Below are 21,064 nucleotides of genomic sequence, written 5' to 3'. Positions count from 1 at the left end.
AAAACAGAACTTAAAGTAAGTAACATTTTCTTAAAATATGTATATTTTTTCCTTGATTTGAGCAGCTACATAAGACTATTTGCCAATGGAATGAGAATTTCTACCTCTAAAATAAGATTATTATACATCCTGCACTTGAAATCAGATGATGGAGATGAACTGTTCTCATTTTAAGTGCAAAAATCTTATTCCATTTGGCAAATAGTTTCATTTACCAGCTCAAATCAATGAAAAATACACAAATTTCAAGAGGATTTTACCTACTTTTAGTTCCCTTTTTGCAGTGTGCAGTTTGGGGGGCCACAAAAAAACTAGTCTAGGGGCCACAAATGGCCCCAGGACACTCTGGACACCCCTGCTTTAGAAACTCAGGTTGTATGACACTAACACCGAACACACAAAAACCTGATCCTAAAATTTCATCTGGTTGCATCCCAGTTCGCCACTGCGATGAAGCTGGGAGCAAAAATGTATCAGAAGCTGAACAAGTCAGAAAATATGTGAGAAAACTATATTTAACTTGTACATAACAGGTTATTCCCCGCCTCTCGCCCAGCGAACGCTGGAGATAGGCACCAGCAACCCCCACGACCCCACGAGGGACTAAGCGGGTCAGAAAATGGATGGATGGATAACAGGTTATTATTTTTCAGTAGAATGTGAGCTAAACAGTAATTTCCCTGTGGAATCTGCAGTTTCTGCTCAGTGTTAAAAACAACCACACGTTCTGCTGCAGCAGAGCCGAGGCACATGTCAGCGACACGCGACGACGACTGACCTGCAGAAAACCACAGAGCCTCCGCTTTCCATCAGCCGGGACAGACAGTCGAAACACGTCAGCCATGTTTCTAACCAACTGTGTGTCTGACAACAGAGGAACCTAAAAACTTTACCTAAGACGTGGGTAAATGCTAAGGGGGGGGGGTGAATACTTTAGATTGTGAAATCAGTTGTATCTGTGGGTTCACAGCCTAGATTGAGGGCAGATGACGCTAAAGGCGGATCTCCGTAGCAGAGCGCAGACTGTTAAACCGTTAATTTGTCCCAATTAGCAGCATGTTGCTCTTTAAATATGAACAAACGGCAACGCTGCATTTTAATCAAGACACAGATACACGTGAGAGGTGTTCTGACCCGCTCCTGTGAAACGGTCTGTGGTGGGAGAAGAACAAGCCTCGGCCTGAGCAGGAGAGGAGTTCATGCTGGAAGTCTGGATGATGAGCGCCCTCTGGTGGTCTGACAGCGCCTGGATGTCCCCCCACACCCGCAGCCATCCGGACACACAGGAAAAGTTGGCTCCTTCAACACAGGCAGAGGCACAAAAGCAGTTTAAACATGAGATTTGTAGCGTTTAGTCGTGACATTCTGTCAAACGATGTTAACAGTTAATTGGCTGATGGCTTATTTATTGGGACATGTCTCCAATAAGCGGCTAAAGTGCAAGTCTAGTACGTTTACTATAAACACTTTCTGTGAGGATGAGTTTCTGAAGGTAAAAAAAATCAAGTCTTCACAGATTTTGTGGCTTTTACTGCAGTTAAATAATCTAAATAAATGTATTCAGTGGGGGAAATAAAAACAGTGTAATTAAACAGATGTTTTTTTTTTAACATTCATCCAAAAGGGCGTCGCTAAACACACCGCAGATAAAGAAAGCAACGGATCCAATCATAAGCAGCAGAAGAAAAAAAGGCGTCAGTTTCTCAAGCCTTCTGCAGATCACAACCTTTTTTTTGGCTAAAGCAGAAAACCTGCGTCACATGAACTGCATGTTCTCGTGTCTTTCCCATTGTGTAAAATAACAGGCATCTGTCCTGCATCATACGAAGTCAAGATAATTATTTTAAAACTTCCCAGACACTTTTATCAACTAAAAAAATGGAAATACTAGGAGTTACATTTCTGCTATAGGAACGTTTAGAGCAGGGGTGTCAAACTCATTTTGGTTTAGGGGCCACATTCAGCTTAATCTGATCTCAAGAGGGCCACACGAGTAAACTCATTGTAAGATTAAATAGAACTAATAAATGTGGACTTGTTGTTGATTTTTATATTAAATTAATATCACTTTTACACTATATATTATGAATAACCTCAGCGTTTTTAAGAAAAGTATGTGCAATTTCAACAATACTTTTACTCAGTTAAACATTTACTTAAGTGCATTATGCATAAGAACTGATCACAATAATGTTGAAAAACATTTATTCACATTTTTGGAACTTAAAAACACTGTCCTGCATGACAAAATACATCAAACAGATAAAAATTAAGAAATTATTAAAATTTTTCCACACCTAAAGCTTAATCTGCTAATTAAAATACAGCGCCCCTCGTGGACAATATAGGAACTGCATATTTTCAATTAAACAAAATAAATGTTTTTTTTTCAATAATTGTTTTATCATTCTCTTCCTTTTATCTTGTCCACTTGTGAAAGTCAAATCTGATGAGCTCTTTGTGGCATCTTATTGCCACATTGCCAGACAGGACACTGGAAAAAGAAAAAAAAAAATTTATTTATTTTTTTTCTTTTTATAATGATAATGCATTTAGCCACAGGGCTGGACTAAATTGTTCGGCGGGCCGGATCCGGCCCGCGGGCCGTATGTTTGACACCCCTGGTTTAGAGGGTAGACCGATGATGGGATACCTGATTTAGTTAAAAAGCTTCTAATCTCTTCCAGACTAAATGCCCTTGATGAAAGCAGCTGAAAACACACAACCTGCATCTGTCAATTATGTCAGCAGTCCTGTAGTTTGCATGAAGTGAAGGAGCCTCACCTTGCAGGTGGAGCGCAGATATCCCACAGTGACACCTCTGCTCCAGGTAGTCCGCCACCTCAGCCGTCTTCTTACCGTGACTCAGGCCACCGCAGTCTGGTTACAAATAAGTTGAACAATTTTAACTTATTTTTTAGGGCGAAATATTTCAAATGTTCTAAAAAAAAAAAAAAGACTAATCTGTTCACTAGTGGAAAATGGGTGAAGGATACTAATTTCTAATTCAAACAGTAAGCGCGCCATCAAGAGGGTGAAAGCCAAGGTTTTATCGGCATGTCAGCATTTAAACCGTTTGGGTCGGAAACATCTGAGTTAAAAATACAATGAAATGTGACTTTATCTTCTTCTTTAGTCATAAAAGAAGCGGAATGAGAAGAAAAAAGTTCAAGACGAAGAAAGAATGGACAAAAATAGGAGGAAGACAAGAAGAAGATGAAAAATAAGGAGAAAGTAGAGAAGGAAAAAAGTATGAGAAGAATAAAAGGAGGAGGGTGATAATTCTGCCTGTTTTCTGTTTTAGCTCTTCCTTCTTGTACCTGATTGGTGGAAATGTGCCTCTAAAAACTCTCCTTAGACACCTTCCCCCCTAAACTCGCTCCTCCTCAGGCTGGGACTAAGTGGACGGTTAAACAAAAACTCAACTGAGGAGAACTTCTGAGTTTAAGCTGAACACAGAACAGAACCGGGTCGTGTTGTTTCATCATTAATTATAATCCTCATCTCATGTCCTTGCAGGCCTTGATGACTCAAGAGCCAGGGCAGCTTGACACACCTCACTGCCTCCTGCTTTACCTGCACTGCATGCAGCGAATGCACTGAATGTAGGCAAATGCACTGAATGCAGCAAATGCACTGAATGCAGCAAATGCACTGAATGTACTGAATGGAGTAGTGATGGGTCGATGAGGCGTCATTAAGCGTTTCGAAACATTGCCAAACTGTATTGATACTGTGCCGATACTGTGTCACCTGCTGGACCTTAAAAAATCGCTACAGGCAACCTAGTTGACACAGTTAACTGACACTGATTTGATGACCAAGTATACACAATACAATTTAAATCATTGTATGTTCCATTGTATTATTTAATATTTTCATTTGAATTAAACATATATTTTATTTTTTATTTTTTTTAGATACAGTCAATAAATAATGTGAACGAGGATGCTTGTGGATTGGCTTTTTTATTTTTATTTTTTTACAAATTTTTTGCTGCCATGTCCTTTCAATGCCGCCCCCCCCCCCCCCCCCCCCCCCCACACACACACAGCTTTAATTCTCCATCACATAACTTTCATATCGCGTTGACTTTTTCAACAATTCTCTCTTGCGGTTTTCAACACCCACGGCGTTGTTTCTTAATGGTTTAATATTGTCCATATGCCTTCTTTAAATATTTCTAATTCTACTCGTAGGACATGCGTACTTCCAACCTCATTTCCTGTCATTGCCATGGTGAATCACGTTATTTTTGTTCCAGTGATCGGGCTTTTTTTCATGCTCATGCTCATGTTCAATGGTTGATCGGGCGCTGTGTTTAGTTACCTGACTGATATCATCTGTTCTGAAATCGGACATGCTGAGTATGACAAAGGGAGGAAGAACTACTCAGAGTAGCAGCTTTCTACTCAGTGTAGATCAGCCGTTTTTTTCTGAAACGACGCTCAGAACAAAGACGCACAGCGCAACCCGCCCAACCATAAAGCCGTCTGCCCAACCCATCCATCAGTGGTGCGCTCCGTTCAGCACCTGTCGCTCACAGAGTAGACTGTGGTACACCATCACACCAGAGTCGCAAAATGGTTAAAAATGAACCATTATTAACCGTTATTTTGTTTACAGTTCAGCTTGGATTTTATTTACTGCGCAGCATAGCTCTGCTGTGCGCGAATGCACATGCGTGCAGCTTAGAGGGAACAGAAACAGTTTGGCGCGTCAGTCAGTTCGAAACAGTTCATGTATCGGTCACGTGACTTTCCCGTGTCGATACACGGATCGACACAGGTTTTGCTCTATGAGCTTGACACATGCGCCGACGCATCGGTGTTGCCGGACCATCACTAGAATGCAGCAAATGCACTGAATGCAGCAAATGCACTGAATGCACTGAATGCAGCAAATGCAGTGAATGCACTGAATGCCGCAAATGCACTGAATGCAGAAAATGCACTGAATGTAGGCAAATGCAATGAATGCAGTGAAGGTACTGAATGCAGTGAATGCAGGAAATGCACTGAAGGCACACCCTGTTGCTGCTATAAGGAAATATTAGTTTCAAACTGAAAAGAGGCTTCAATTTTTTTTTTTAAGTTTTTCTGCTGCTTTCCTTTTGTCAACCTGACCTCTGAGAAAGGAGCGATGGAGTGGTGTGCTCCTTGTATATAAATACATAAAAATCAGAAGGTTTTGTTTATGCACATTCACTCTTTGCATATTGCTTCTGGGAGCCTGAAGGGAAGGAAAGTGGGCTTATTTTTGGTTTTAAAGCACATTTCAGCACTCAGCTTGGAGACCATTTACTCTGAAAGAGGCACCGAGATGATCAACCAAATGGAGGCAAATTTTCTCTTCTTTTTTTCTAACTGATGAGTGAGAATCTGCAGACTACACGCACAGAAGATTTATAACAAAGCAACGCGTGCCCCTCATCTTTCCTCACATACTCTCGATTCTCCCATCTTTTCCACCTTATTTGTGTAAATGTCTCTTTTTTAACGTGTGCTTACCCCCCGGCTGCTCTTGCCAGTCGTCGGCCAGGGGCCCAAGGCAGAGATCGATTTGACTCGAGTAGGCGGAGCTTGGACAGAGGTTGTTGCGGTGAGGCGTGGGCGACGAACTGGACCACGAGGACGGGCTGCGGACCTCACAGCAGGAGCAGCGGCTGATGGAGATGGGACCGTTCCTCACGGACCTGCACAAACGGCCATGCAGGAACATCATCAGACGCGTTGTTCAGAAAAGTGACTGGCTGGATAAGATTGCTAAGACAGAGAATGATTTTTATAGCAGTTTTCATTCAATCTCTTCCATTGTGACCATTTTGAATGAGTTCATCAGATAAATGTGAATCAACAGATTTCGACACAAGGCTGATATAAATACAGCCCTCAGCCACGTGAAATAACTATTTAAGTTATAAATATGATAATATTATATAATATATAGTATTTTTATGTTATTCTTTGGGACCATAATTTCATTGCATCATGGGTTACAGGAGGTGCAAGCTTATGATTAAACTGATCTTTATTTTTTCCGTTATTCAGTTACTTATTATCAGAGATACACCGACCGATCGGCCAGAGATCAGTCAGACAATTTTCCCTTGATCCAATCAGCAGGTGAGAAGGTTAAAAAATTGACTTTTCTTTTCCCTTTTTCATATTTAATTATGTCTAATAAGAAATAAGATCAATCAGCATCATGCACTTTGATGCCCTTTTCCCAGTTTAAATAAACACAATATCTGATTCTAGAGACATTTAATTTAATGCATGAATGAGGACGAGCTTGTAATTCCTTCAGTTTTGTGTGGATTGGAAAATTAAGACCTTTATGAAAAGACCTGCATCTTTTTTCCACTTTCTGTGTTGCATTCTTTAGGGGGGGGAACTGGAGAAACAGGAATTAGCAGATTTGAACTGACAGGAAGCCAGGAATTGGCTTTAGCCAGGAAATTATATTTTTTTTTATAACAACATTGCTAATTGATGCTTAATTGGGTAAATACTTCCTCATCTGACTAAACTCGACCTTTAATGGTGAAGTTAAAAAGACAAATTAGCTGCCAGTGAATTGTGACAGGTGTTTTCACCTTAGCGCAGGCGTCACTTGTCTCCCCCTGGTGGTGGACAGAGAGGACAGCAGCCGCTGGTTCTCACTGAACACTAACACGTCCCGGAGGCTGGAGTTGGTGAGAGCAGTGCCGGCTCTGCAGACACTGAACAGGTCGTAGCACAGGACCACCGCTCCTCGCGCCGGCACCGTGGTGCCGTCAGGAAACACCTGATCTACGCAACAGAGAGGCAAAGCCAAGGAGCGCGTAAGCAGGGTTGATATCGACAGGCGGCGTCCTTCTAAACTGGAGGTCCCCCCATCGCCTCTCACCTGCTTCTGTGACGTTTCCAACGACGTAAAACCCATCCTGGTCAATAGCTCCTTTCAGAGGCAGAGCGATGACGGTCCCGCTGCGGTCCTGGTCAAACACCGACAGCACCAGGCCTCTCAGCTGGGTCATGGGCGGTCCGCGCAGCTCCACAAAGGCCGCCTGCTGGCTGTGATTGCTCCAGCGCCCACTGGCCACCTCGCTGATGACAACGCCTTCAGGTGCCGGAGGAGGGCGGGGGCAGTGGTTTTCCCGCAGAGGTGTGGGTGGAGCCACCTGCAGTGATTAATGGGAGTCTTTAGAAGCGAAGGTAGGGCTGAACCAATTAGGAAAATAATCTAATTGCAATTTTTTTTCTTAATATTGCGATTTAATGCAATTTTTTTTCCCAGTTTAATTTATCATGTCTTTTTAATCATATACAAACAACTCAATTTGTTTCCTCGCTGTGCAGATTAGTTGCTAAAAGACCCACAGCATCTAAACTCAGAGCAGAAATGATTGCGTTCTGCCTACGATATATTTCAACCAAAATTGCAATTTTGACTTTTCTCTGCATTAACCACAAGCAACAAAAATGGCGTCTAAATAAAGATGTTTGTAAACAAGGACTATTTTAAACAAGAACTTTTAATGTTTCTATTAATCAGAATATTGTTCAAGAGAACAGCTTTTAGTTGATTTGGACATCAATCCTTGTTGAACATAAAGTGCAACCAACAAGCTAGTCTATGTATTAAACTGATTGACCTGTACTTAATGCTATGTATGATTATATAAACTCTAAAACAAGTAATAAAATTAGATTATCTCACTGCTGCAACTGTCTTCCCTTCCATGTGGAGGCAAACCCACTTTAAACATTTTACTGACACCTAAAGGACGCGTCTAATTCCCTAATTGTTACATAGCCAAAAATTTCAGACTCTGCGATTTGGAAATTGTGTTTCTTTAAATTGCGATTATATTGAAAATGCGATTAATTGTTCAGCCCTAGCGGAAGGTGCTGCTTTCCTGAGTTTATGATGATACATAAACATGCCTAATAGTAAAAAAAAATAGTATGCAGTGCTGTGAACATGTATTTGCCTCCTTATTCCTGTTTTTTTTTTTTTTAATGGCACGATTAAATCAGATCATCAAACACGTTTTAAAATGAAAGAAGTCCTGAGTTAAACACGCCTGAAGCTATCACCCCCTAAATTGATAACTGGTTCTGTCACAACAACCTCCATGAATTGTTTGTGATAATAATCCAGATTTTATGTCACTGTGGAGGAATTTTGGTCCAATCTTGTTTTAATTTTGTCACATTAGAGGGTTCTTGATGATGAATGGTGGTGTTTAAGGTCTGAATCCCGCTTACGGCTAGACTTTGACTAGGACACTCCAACATGTTAATTTATTTTATTAGGAGTCGTTCAGAGGTAGACTTGCTGGGTTTTTTTTTTTTTTTTGGGGAGGGGGGGGGGGGTAATTTTCCTGCTGCAGAACCCAACTGAGGCAATCTCCAGAAATCACGGTTCCATTAAGACCACCAGGCTAATCCAGAAAAGACAAAGCGAGCCCAGACGATCACATGACCACCACCGTGTTTCCTGTTTCCTGCGTTTTCACTCTGGTTCTGTGGCTCTCAGGCTCATAGATGACATATATCGGCCTACTTCGTGCCGTCAGACAGATTCTATTTAACTGGGTTCTTTATTCAGTCGATCTCGGTGTTATCAGGTTTAGGTGCAGCTACCGAAACTGAACTCAGCTCTTGTGGTTAAATGTAGTTAATTAATTCATCTTTTCAGGGGAGTGTCGGGTTGTTATGGATAAGCTTGATAAAAGCAACACTTAGAAACTGTTTTTGCATTTACTCCGTTTGCAAAAGAAGTCACGATTCGATTCGAATCACGATGCATCACGATACTTGAATTATTGCGATGTATCGCGATGCATTGCGATATTTTCACTGAACACTGTTAGAAAAAATTACAGCCATTAGCAGAGGCTGACTGGCTGTGTATGGATAGTGTCTTCAATTGATACATAACTGAAAGCAACTGAATTCATCTATAGCTGTATTTATTGAACTGACTTTTGGAGGTATTGCCATGAAAACACATATTACTGTTACTGGACACAAATATTATTATTATTATTGGACTGGACACACTGACAAAAAGTGCTTAGGATTTATAAAACTTAAAATAACAAAATAAGGACGTCTTCAACTACGGAAAACAAGTCCAGTTGCTTTGTTTTTTACTTTTTTAATGGAACAAAATAAGGATAATCAGTGCCGTTTACATGGCCTCACTGGTCCTTTAAACCAATGATTATGTATTCCACTTGTTTTTGGCTGATGTTTGCCAACCATTCATGCAATTGTATTTATTAATATTTTTAAATTAATAATCTATACTTGGCGTCAAGAATCGATGCAGTAGATCGCGAAAATTAGAATTGCGATGCATTGTCATGACGATTATTTTGCCCACCCCTAAGTTTGACTTTGTTATTAAAACATGGTTGATGATCTTAAATATATAAATGTAAGAAACAAAAACAGAGGAGAGCTACACACTAAATGTATCACGTGTTTACCTATTTAAAAAAATAAATAAATAAAAATCACGTCTGGATTGGATCACATTTCATATCGAGCTCTTTAAGATCAGCAAATATGTCAAATAAGTGCTGATTGTCACTGATGTGCCCTTTTTATGTACTGTTCTCACCGAGAAAGCAGAAAGGTCCAGCGGGTAAAGGCCTCCGCAGCGGCTGAGGGCTTCATCCCCGGGCAGAAAGTCTGGATCCTCCAACAACGGCAGCTGCCCTGGGGTCAGAGCCTTACTCAGCTCCTGTGCCTCCTTATCGGACCCCCTCTGCCGGTAGACCACCGCATCCAGCAGCCCCTTCGTTGGGATCCCCCGCTGCGTGGCCGACGGCGGGCCGTACGGGCTGCGGTAGAGCGCCACGGCGTCCGGTCCGTTCTGGATGGTGTTGGGAGGAAGGCGGAGAGACGGCGCCGGCACCAGCCTGTCGCTGCCCAGCAGGAAATAACCTTTGGAGGTGGTGAAGTGCCCGCTCAGGCTGATCTCCCGGTACGGCTTGTTGTTGTGGGCGCTGAAGAGCAGAATCCAGACGCCCTGTAAGGAGGACCTGAGGCCCGACGGGTGCCAGAGCTCGATGTACTCGCCGTCCTCGGCTGCACCGGGCGTGTCGGTGTTCAGCTCGTTGATCAGGAAGTCTCCGCTGCTCCCAGGTGGGAGGTGAGGCGGTGAGTCCGTACCTCCAGGAATCACTAAAGTGCAATAAATAAGCATATTGATCCTAAAAAAATATTACTAATAAAATTGTCTTCTAGGAAATAGAAAACAAATGCAAAAACATTACACAACACCTAAATCTGTGCATCAAAACATAATTAATTGGATTTCTCTGCTAATTATGAACTAGAAAAATGTATCAGCCTGTAAAAATATCAATCTTAAATATTACAATGCCCTTTTCAAGGAATATTTGTATGCACAACACAAAAGACATAAATAACACTGCAAAAACGGAACTAAAAATGAGTAAAATGTTCTTAAAATGAGTGTATCTTTCCTTGATTTGAGCAGGTAAATAAGATGATCTGCCAATAGAATAAGATTTTTGCTCTTAAAATAGGAACAATTCATCTCCATCATCTTATTTCAAGTGCAGTAGATCTAATTATCTTATTCTAGGGGTCAAAATACTCATTCCATTGGCAGATATTCTTATTTACCTGCTCAAATCTAGGACAAAAACACTAATTTTAACAACGTTTTACTTATTTTTAAATCCGTTTTTGCAGTGAACAAAGAGGGCAGCGCCAAGAGGCTGTGACTTGATCCTGCTGCACCACATTTTAATGTTTCTCCTCAGTCACAGGGGTTGGAAACTGTTAAGGCAACCTTTAGAGGCCCCAACATGAACATAAACTGATTTAGAGTGTTGCTAGGGATAAAAGGTATTATTTTGATTGTGCAGAGAAAGCCTGAGAACGCAGGTGAATGTGCTGATCAGAGTTAGCTGTAGATATTTCAAAGCAGAAAGCTGAAATGCTCCTAATTCATGCACAAATATAGAGAGAGATTAAAAAGTTAGCATCAGGTGGAGTACCTGAGTAACTAAATCAGATATAACTGCTGTAACTTGTTGTAACTTGTTGCAATTCTTTGATATAAAACAACATTAGCGTCTGCCACAAAGTCACACCCGTTCGCTCTCTGCTTCAATCTACAGTCATAGTAGACTTTAAAATCCTTCTGTTAGTCTATAAATCCCTGAATTAGCACCTAAATCCATCACAGACTTGTTATCAGGGCATCAACCCTCCAGACCACTCAGGTCTTCTGGCTCCAGCCTGCTCTGCAGAACCAGAACCAGAACCAGAACCAGAACCAGACATGGAGAAGCAGCATTTAGTTCCTATGCTCCACTGATCTGGAACAAACTTCCAGAAAACTGTAAAAGTGCTGAAAGCCTGAGTTCCTTTAAATCAAGATTAAAAACACATTTGTTTAAAATTGCCTTTGAATGTTCAAGTTAAACTGTTTTACTGTTTTTAAATGTTCTTTTTTTTGTTTCTACATTCTATCCCTACTTGCTTTTATTCCTATATTTTAATCATGTAAAGCACTTTGCATTGTCCTTGTACTGAATTGTGCTATATAAATAAATTTGCCTTGCCTTGCCTTGCCTTGCCTTACACGGCTGACTGGCAGCTCTTAGCAACAGGTGGGGGAGGGTAGCGTTGTGTTGTCGTGGAATCAATGGTTTTCCCATCCTGAGTTATTAAAATAGATTTATGCACCAGGAGCAGGGAAACGGTTTTAGCAAACATGACCTCTTACAACTGAAAAAACACATTTAGGCAAGTCAGTTCAAACATGCTGACAAGAAAACTCTGATTAACAGTACCTAACAGAGCTGGAGAATCATTATGTTTCTTTTTTTTATTTCCAATGTTGCGGAAAAAAAAAAGCACAACCAACAGGCTGTTATATAAGACAACCAGTTCGGTCCTGTTTGCCCTGAAGGACATAAACACACCCGGCAGAAAGCCGGCGGCCTGAATCAAGCAGATCACGGCCCGTTGGCTCCGTTTCCATCGAGAAGAAAAACTCCAGCCTGAAAAGCAACATGGTGAGGATGAGGATGAGGAAGCCCCCCCCTTCCCCCCCCCCCATCCCCAGGCTATCTGGGTGCTCAATGAGAACATGGCCTGGGGCGGCTCTCTCTTGCTTCGGCTACCAGCACCAGTATGAGATCAGCACAGATACATCAGACCATGTTAGACAGACTGCAGAGTTTTCCCTGTAGTTTCACTCGCTATCATTACATTTCAGGGTCCGAGTCCAAAGGCATAAAAAGCTCATGAGGTAAACCAGCTGGTGCATCACAGCCGTTACAGATTTAACTATACAAGGTAAAAATGGTGGATAATTCTCAAGCTGGAGGTGTTCACCCCATCCACCTCAGAAAAAAGGTTTACCTACGAAGCAACTCACTACACATGTAACGTATTTGTGAAACTCCAGAACTATAAATATTACAGCTAAAATAAGAGCAAAGGAGAGACGGTACAAAGATTAAAAAAATAATAATTATAAAGAGGACTAATAAGGTGGTTTAAAAAAATAGGATATTCTGTTTAGAAAACTCTAAAACCTAAATCAAACATTGTTTTTTGCACATTTACACCAAAAACTAGGAACATTAAAGGATATAATTTCAAAACATTATTTAAAAAATGTGTTTCTTCCAGTTGCCTGTGACTTTTCAGTTGATATCCCAGTGAGAAACAGCAAAGAATATGTCTATGTTGTTAAAAAGCCCCAATTCTGCAATCAAATTGCTGCTTTAGTCCGAGTTTTTACTACGCAAAGTCTTTTAAGCTGTGGCTTCATTTCAGACCCTTTTCTGAAATAAGACAGGATGTAGCTCTTGAGTCGTCATCTGGTTGTATGACGGAGTCGGCTAATAAAGCCTGAACTAGCTGACATAAATAAGAGCAAAGGAGAGACGGTACAAAGATTCAAATAAATAAATTATAAAGAGGACTAATAAAAATAGGATTTTCTGTTTAGAAACTAAGAAAACTCTAAAACCTAAATCAAACATTGTTTTTTTGCACATTTACACCAAAAACTAGGAACATTAAAGGATATAATTTCAAAACATTATTTAAAAAATGTGTTTCTTCCAGTTGCCTGTAACTTTTCAGTTGATACCCCAGTAAGAAACAGCAAAGAATATGTCTATGTGGTTAAAAAAAACAATTCTGCAATCAAATTGCTGCTTTAGTCCAAGTTTTTACTATGCAAAGTCTTTTAAGCTCGACAGCCTGTGTCTTCATTTCAGAGCCTTTTCTGAAATAAGACAGGATGTAGCTCTGAGTCGTCATCTGGTCGTATGACGGAGTCGGCTAATAAAGCCTGAACTAGCTGACGACGCTCGGTTACATTAGCGTTGAAGAAGCCGCCATCACTTTGTTTTAGCATGCCAAAATTTTGGCTACAAAGTCAAAAGAAAGATATAAACAGTTTGTAAGCACAGTGAAAGCGCCGCAGCTGGCTAACTGCTAGCTGCTAATGCAGCTGTCACTACCCGACCCGTACCGGTAGCACGATGCGTACCATCAGCTCATTTGTGCGTGCGCGAACAGAATAACTTCCGGTAGGAAATATTTCGTTTTTCTTACTTTTTTATCATTTTGTATTTTTTCAAAGCAGGGGTTTCGTTTTGTATATCTTTGTATTTGCGGCAATATTGCATATACTAAAAATTAAACAACAGAAATACATTAAAAAAAACATTGTTTTTTTGTTTTTTTTAATAGCAAAAATGTTTCCCAGTTGTGGTTAGGAAAATAAAAATTTATAAACCATTTCTTAAAGTACTTAAACCCCCAGCTATAAACACATATAGGAGTACAGAAACGTATTTTATTTTGAATTAAAAAAAATAAAATTTAAATAATTTATTTGATTTGCATATGTATGTATTTTGTGCTTAATAAATGTTTTTTTAATAATGTATGCCTTCGCTTTGTGTGTGTGTGTTCTTTTTTCTATTCCCTGTTCGTTTTTGTAAAAAAAAAGAAAAGTTTATGATGTGTACACCAGAGGGCGCTAAAATCTCAATCGATAATTTTAACTTTCTAATAAAATAAATGTTTAGAACAAGATTATTTGTATAACGAAATTCCCCGTATAATTAAGGATGAAATATTTTTTTCCAGTCCTGTTTGAACAAGCAATAAAACTAAAAGAGTGCATTCAGACAATACAGATAAACGTTGCGCAATGACATCTTCCCGGACTTCTGAGCATATCCAATGATGACCTCAAGCAATACAATGGAGAGAATGTAAAACTTATAAATTTATTTCAGAAAAGTCTTCAATATTTTATTTACGATATAGTTTAGCATTATTTAATGATTTAAGTATAGTAATAAGTATTTTCAGTACCGTAATTACATTATTTTTCGGCGACTCGGAAGTTATTCTATTCAACTAAGTTATTCAACTAATAGCTTTTATTGTCGCTAGCGCATACTTCCGGGCACGGGCTGCCTTACATGAATGCACTTCTAGTTTAGACATTACAGTCAGGCAGTCTTGTAGACACCTCAGGGGTCCTATCAGGTAGTGACACCACTGAGCTATATAATACACTGGAGTGCTGATTTTGCCGAAAAACTGAAGTCACTGGCCGCCATCTTGCTACTCCCTACTCTCACAGAATCCCACAGGATTTGGTTGCAACAACAAGCAGTTTTCTGGCTGAGTGAAAACGTTTCACAGGTAATTCTACAGTCAGTGGATGTACTAACACTATCAACTACTAGGAAATTAGGTGCTGAAATATTTTACATGTTATTCATATTAAATATATATATATGTATATATAAGTATGTGTATATGTATATATATGTAAACATATGTTTTTGTATATTGTTATTTATATATTTATAAATGTTAAACATATATATTTAAATGAATAAAATGCAAAATATTTCAGCACATGACTTTCTCAGTACTTGATATTTTTAGAACATAACATAAAACTATATGGCATTTGACATTTTAAAAGTCTTAAGCCCCCCCCGAACATGAGAAAATCCTTGTTATTCGATGCTGTAGCGCACATATTCCCTAGTTACTGGAGGGAAATAGGGAGTACCAATATGGCGGCTGGTGGCTTCACAGCGACTCGTTCTAACAGCGGCGATTAGCACTCCAGTGTATTATATAGCTCAGTGAGTGACACAGTGTACCGTAATGCTCCGAATATACATCCATTTTAACAGATTTTTGAGCGCATTGTACCACATAAAATCAGTCAGTAAGCACAACGGTGATCATATATAATGCGCACTGGATTATAAAGAAGATTTTAAGGGATTTTAAATGCACCTTATAGTCGAAAATACGGTACTCATGGTATCTCTGTCTGATATTATTCTCTGATCAGCTGAAACATGTGTGACCAGAATGTATGCTACAGCAAACCTAAATATAACCAGAGGGAGAGACATTAAAAGACTTACAAATGGTGTGAGGGCAGATTTTTGGCCAGGGGCACTTGTTGGGCAACCCAGGAGTTTGTGGGGCCTCCCAGAAAACACCAGGATCTCTGGCCCAGGTGGCCACACCACAACGGCTGAGATAGAAGCCTCCCTCTCGCAAACTGCAAACACAAAGGGAAACAGCCATGACGACCCAGACTGAGGCAACATGTAATATTAACATTCACATAAACGCATTTATGTAGATCAAGTCTGTCATGACTTCTGTCACATTCTTCACTTCTTTCTCCAGCGGTTCCCGTCTGACAAAACACTACATTAGAAAAACATAACACTGATTCCTTTGACTGTAACTGTTTTTAAATGAGGAAAAGTTGAAATAATGGTTTACTTTTACAATGTTTCTTTTTAATTTCTGTGCATGCATTTGTGTATGTTTGGACCTTTGTGTGTACTATTCAATTACAATCATGCATTTTAGTTATTTCCTCCGTGTGTCAGGATTCTCTGTGCTGCTCTACTCTAACTCTATTCCACAGGTGTGTCTGGTTGGCTGAGGAGGCGTGGCCCACACCTGCAGCTCGTTGCAGGCGGCTTCCTCTGGCTTCTTAAGCAGAGCGCTGACAGATGGAAGACGCCAGAGCCTTAACCAGTCGTGGTACGACGTGGCCTCTGTCCCTACGCTCGGACACCAGCTTGTGAGTTTTTTGCTCTTCGTTTTTGACTAATTTTTGGATCTCTGTTTGCCTCAGATTTTTGTGCTTGGATGCACTCACCCGTCTTGACGTCTCGTTCCGAAGAAACAGACCAGCAGAACCGCCTGCTCAGATTTTGCTCTGGCGCTCCCCTCATACATCCTGGATGTTACCCAGCGAGGCCTGAGTTCCCCTCTCCCGGTTCCTGCTGGTTCTGCATTTCACTCTGGTCAATCCATCTGTCAACCGTTGCCGACGAGGTTCGCTCAGGATCCCTCGCCAGTTACATCAGCCGTCCTCAGCCACCAGCCGCCTACCTCCAGCTGAGTAGAATCATAGAGTTTCCCCGACGCTACTTCTTCCCGGTTAGGTCCGCCCGGCTAAATGGTAAGCAGCGCACTTCTAGCAATTCCCCTGGTTCAACTTTCAGAGTTTCTGACTTCCTCTCTCTTACAGACTCGCCAGCCTTGACGTTCTGATCCAGCCGACTCACCCGTAGTCCCGTCCTTAGATCTGCCTGTTTCTTATAATAAACATCTTAAAACTGTGTTTTGCCTCCCGATCGTATCTGCATGTGGACTCGTCACCTGAAAACCATGACAGAAGAAGGCTCTGGCCACCAAAGTCCAGCGGATACGTTCGGGCGGCAGTTAGCCGCACAGCAAGAACAGATGCAGTCGCTAGGTTTAGCCGTAAATTCAACACAGGAGCAGCTTCATAGATTAGCCGCTCAGTTTAGTCAGCTCATGGACACTGTTACTTCCGCGATGACGTCGCCTGTCACTCAAAACACTAGCACCCCGCCTCCCGTCGCTCCGAGCGCTGAGAATCAGCTTTGGGCTCCGCCACTTGAGAGCGCGTCACCTAGTCCGGAGAAGTTCTCTGGTGACCATGGGAGTTGCGGAGGTTTCCTTTTCCAGTGTAAACTGGTGTTTAACCGATCCCCCCAGACTTTCGCCTCAGATGAGGTTAAGATATCTTATGTACTACGACTCCTAACAGGTAAAGCACTTAGTTGGGCTGAGGCTCGATTCCCTGATTGTCAGTCATTCGGGGTTACTTTTCAGGAATTCGTTACCGAGTTTAAGACTATTTTTTCGCCCGAGTTAGATTCGGCTCATCAGTCTCGTCATCTCCTTACGTTAAAACAGCGCGGTCGACGCGTATCTGACTTCTCAGTGGAGTTTCGTACGGTTGCCGCAGCGGCGGATTGGCAACCCAGACCGTTAAAGGCAGTATTTTTTCAGGCTCTTGATGAGTCCCTTAAGGATGAATTAGCCCGGGTGGAGGAACCCGGGGATTTTGAAGATTTTGTGGCGCTAGCCATCCGGTTGGATACCCGGCTACGTAGTCGGAGCCGAGTTAGACCGAACCAAGTCATGCGATCATCCACCCCTTCCACGCTCACCCATAGGGAACCGCGGTCCGCTCCATCACCTCCTGAACCTATGCAGTTGGGCCAGGTTGGTTTAACCAATAAGGAGCGTCAACAGCGTTTCGCGGGCAACTTATGTCTATACTGTGGGGGGGAAGGTCATTTCCTTAAGGATTGTCCGGTTCGGCCAAAAGATCCAGTCCACCGTTCGTAACGGGGAGAACGGTGGACGTTAAGAGTTCTAGCCCCCGAGTAGTAACTAAAGCGCCATCTCTTTCTCGCTTACATTTACCCGTGACGTTAATGTTCGATCAGGATACTTTCGATGTCTCGGCTCTAGTTGATTCCGGTTCGGACTTCAACCTAATTGACCAAACCGTAGTGGATCAGCTTCGGGTGCCGGTCGAACCTTTACCCGAGCCTCTCCGGGTGTCGTCCTTGGATGGGCAGAGTTTAACCTTAATCACCCATCGCACTCGACCTCTAGTAGTGATAGTTTCGGGTAACCACCGGGAACAACTTTCGTTTTTTGTGTTCCCTGTAAAGCGTTCACCCGTTGTTTTGGGTTTAGCCTGGTTAAGTGTCCATAGCCCGCAGTTTAACTGGGCCGAGTCCCGATTAGAATCTTGGTCTCCAGCTTGTCATTCTCGTTGCTTACAGTCCGCTCGCCCTGTATCTGATACCCCTTCCCCTGAGACAGAGTCTGGGGACGTTCTTGACCTATCGCTAGTTCCGGAGGAATACCACGATCTTCAAAGAGTATTCAGTAAGACTCAGGCTTGTTCCCTTCCCCCACATCGCCCTTACGATTGCGCTATTGACCTTTTGCCTGGGGCTCCACTACCGGTGAGTCGGCTCTACAACATCTCCAGGTCAGAACGTCAAGCGCTCGAGAAGTATATAGGGGAGTCTCTAGCTACGGGGTTAATCCGTCCTTCATCCTCCCCATTGGGTGCGGGGTTTTTTTTTGTTGGTAAGAAGGATGGTACCCTTCGACCCTGTATCGATTATCGAGGGCTTAACCAAATAACCGTTAAGAACAAGTACCCGCTCCCTCTATTATCCTCAGCCCTCGAACCAGTCCAGAATGCTAAGATCTTCACTAAACTTGATCTGCGCAACGCTTATCATTTGGTTCGGGTGAGACAGGGGGATGAGTGGAAGACGGCCTTTAAGACCCCGCTAGGTCACTTTGAATATTTAGTCATGCCTTTTGGTTTGTGCAATGCCCCGGCAGTTTTTCAAGCATTAGTGAACGATGTCCTTCGGGATTTTCTGAATGTTTTTGTTTTCGTTTATCTTGACGATATCCTGATTTACTCTCGTGACCTAGAACAACATAAACAACACGTCCGTCTTGTTCTCCAGCGATTATTAGAGAATCGCTTATTTGTTAAGGCCGAGAAGTGTGATTTTCACCAGTCTTCTGTTTCCTTTCTTGGTCTGATTTTAGAGGGCGGACAGGTGAAGTCTGATCCAGAAAAGATAAGGGCAGTGGTGGAATGGCCTGTTCCTGAGTCGCGCAAACAGCTCCAACGCTTTCTTGGTTTCGCTAACTTCTATCGGCGCTTTATCAGGAACTATAGTCAGGTAGCATCTCCTTTACATGCTCTCACTTCCCCCAAAGTACCTTATGTCTGGAGTCCAGAGGCCGAGGAGGCTTTCAGTAAACTTAAGGCCCGTTTTTCCCAGGCTCCCATACTAGTTCACCCCGACCCAGCTAAACAGTTTATCTTAGAGATTGATGCCTCTAATACCGGGGTGGGAGCGGTTTTGTCCCAACAGTCGGAGGTAGACTGTAAGTTGCACCCTTGTGCGTTCTTCTCCCGTCGGTTATCACCAGCAGAGCAGAACTATGATGTAGGTGATCGTGAGCTACTAGCTATTAAACTAGCGTTGGAGGAGTGGCGGCACTGGTTAGAGGGATCCGAGCAGCCCATCATAATATGGACAGATCACAAGAACCTCTCCTATCTGCAGTCAGCCCGTCGACTCAACTCTAGACAGGCCCGTTGGTCTTTGTTTTTCTCTCGATTCAACCTCACCATCACCTACAGACCCGGCTCCAGAAATGTCAAGCCTGATGCACTGTCCCGTCTGTTTACATCTTCTGAACAAGAGAGGGAGCCGGAACCGATTCTTCCTCCCACCTGTACGGTTGGAGCGCTGCATTGGGATCTGGAGGACAGAATCAGACAGGCCCAACTCTCAGACCCGGACCCAGGTACAGGGCCACCTGGGCTTAAGTACGTTCCCCAGTCTGTTCGTCCTGAGGTTCTACGTTGGAGTCATGACACGAAGTTTTCCGCCCATCCGGGCATTTTTAGAACCCAGTCCCAGGTCTCCCGGCGATTCTGGTGGCCTTCATGGACGAAGGATGTTCGAGAATATGTTCTCGCCTGCCCCGTTTGCGCCCAGAATAAGTCTTCTACACAGCCACCTTCCGGTTTGTTAAATCCTCTTCCCATCCCCAGACGTCCATGGTCCCACATAGCGATTGATTTCGTTACCGGTCTCCCCTTGTCCCAAGGTATGTCAACTATTTTGACGGTAGTTGATCGGTTTTCTAAGTCCTGTCATCTTATTCCCATCCGCAAATTACCCAACGCACTCCAGACAGCTCAGCTTCTTATCAGACATGTGTTCAGGCTTCACGGCATCCCTGTTGATATCCTCTCTGACCGGGGTCCTCAGTTTATCTCCCAGGTCTGGCGGCACTTTTGCTCTGCTCTGGGTGCCCGTTATACACTCACCTCTGGATATCATCCTCAGACTAATGGCCAAACTGAACGCATGAACCAGCAACTAGAGACTACTCTCCGCTGCCTTACGTCATCTTCACCCTCCGACTGGAACAAGTTTTTGCCCTGGGTGGAGTATGCCCTTAATTCACACATCACCTCAGCTACTGGACGTTCACCTTTTGAGGTTGCTTTGGGATATCAGCCTCCACTTCTACCCACAGAGGAACTCAGGATTCCCTTCACATCTGTAAACGACTACATTGCTCGCTGCCAGGACATCTGGAGATCAACCATCACTGCCCTCACTCGCACCGCAGAGCGGAGCAAGAGGTTTGCCGACCAGCACCGCCGACCAGCTCCTCAGTATCGCCCCGGTCAGAAGGTTTGGTTATCTTCCAGAGACGTTTTGTCCAATCCATCCGCTAAGAAGCTTGCTCCCCGGTTCACTGGTCCCTATGAGATAGAGACAGTGATTAACCCGAGCACTGTCCGTTTACGTTTGCCCCCTCACTCCCGAGTACACCCTACTTTTCATGTGTCCCAGATCAAGCCCGTTTTGGACAGCAACTTGTGCCCTCCTTCCGGACCCCCTCCACCCTCCCAGGACAGTCAGAACCCTCGGGTTCTCAGGGTTGTGGATGCCCGTCGGCGAGGTAGGGGTCACCAATACCTCGTCGACTGGGAGGGTCGTAGCTCTGAGGAGCGCTCGTGGGTTTCCGCAGCTACTATTTTGGATAAGGACTTGATTGCAGATTTTTGGGCTACTCAGCCCAGCACCTCTTCGTCTGGGCCGCCAGGAGGCGGC

At 42.8% G+C, this 21,064-nt stretch overlaps 1 protein-coding gene across 1 annotated transcript in view; it reads right to left on the bottom strand.

Moving 5' to 3' along the window:
- si:ch211-183d21.1 overlaps positions 1-21,064 on the bottom strand; it is a 40,081-nt gene that overhangs the window by 7,920 nt on the left and 11,097 nt on the right. The window contains exons 4-10 of the mRNA XM_021316830.2: positions 15,467-15,606; positions 9,619-10,184; positions 6,892-7,165; positions 6,599-6,794; positions 5,511-5,695; positions 2,785-2,880; positions 1,135-1,299 (exon numbers count right to left, since the gene is read on the bottom strand). Coding sequence (XP_021172505.2) covers positions 1,135-1,299; positions 2,785-2,880; positions 5,511-5,695; positions 6,599-6,794; positions 6,892-7,165; positions 9,619-10,184; positions 15,467-15,606 — 1,622 coding nt within the window. The remainder of the gene's footprint in view (positions 1-1,134; positions 1,300-2,784; positions 2,881-5,510; positions 5,696-6,598; positions 6,795-6,891; positions 7,166-9,618; positions 10,185-15,466; positions 15,607-21,064) is intronic.

This window comes from Fundulus heteroclitus, unplaced genomic scaffold (assembly GCF_011125445.2).
Source record: "Fundulus heteroclitus isolate FHET01 unplaced genomic scaffold, MU-UCD_Fhet_4.1 scaffold_47, whole genome shotgun sequence".
In the NCBI taxonomy this organism is placed as follows: domain Eukaryota; kingdom Metazoa; phylum Chordata; class Actinopteri; order Cyprinodontiformes; family Fundulidae; genus Fundulus; species Fundulus heteroclitus.
Note: the sequence above shows the minus strand (reverse complement) of the source record. Positions and strands in the feature narration are given on the sequence as shown.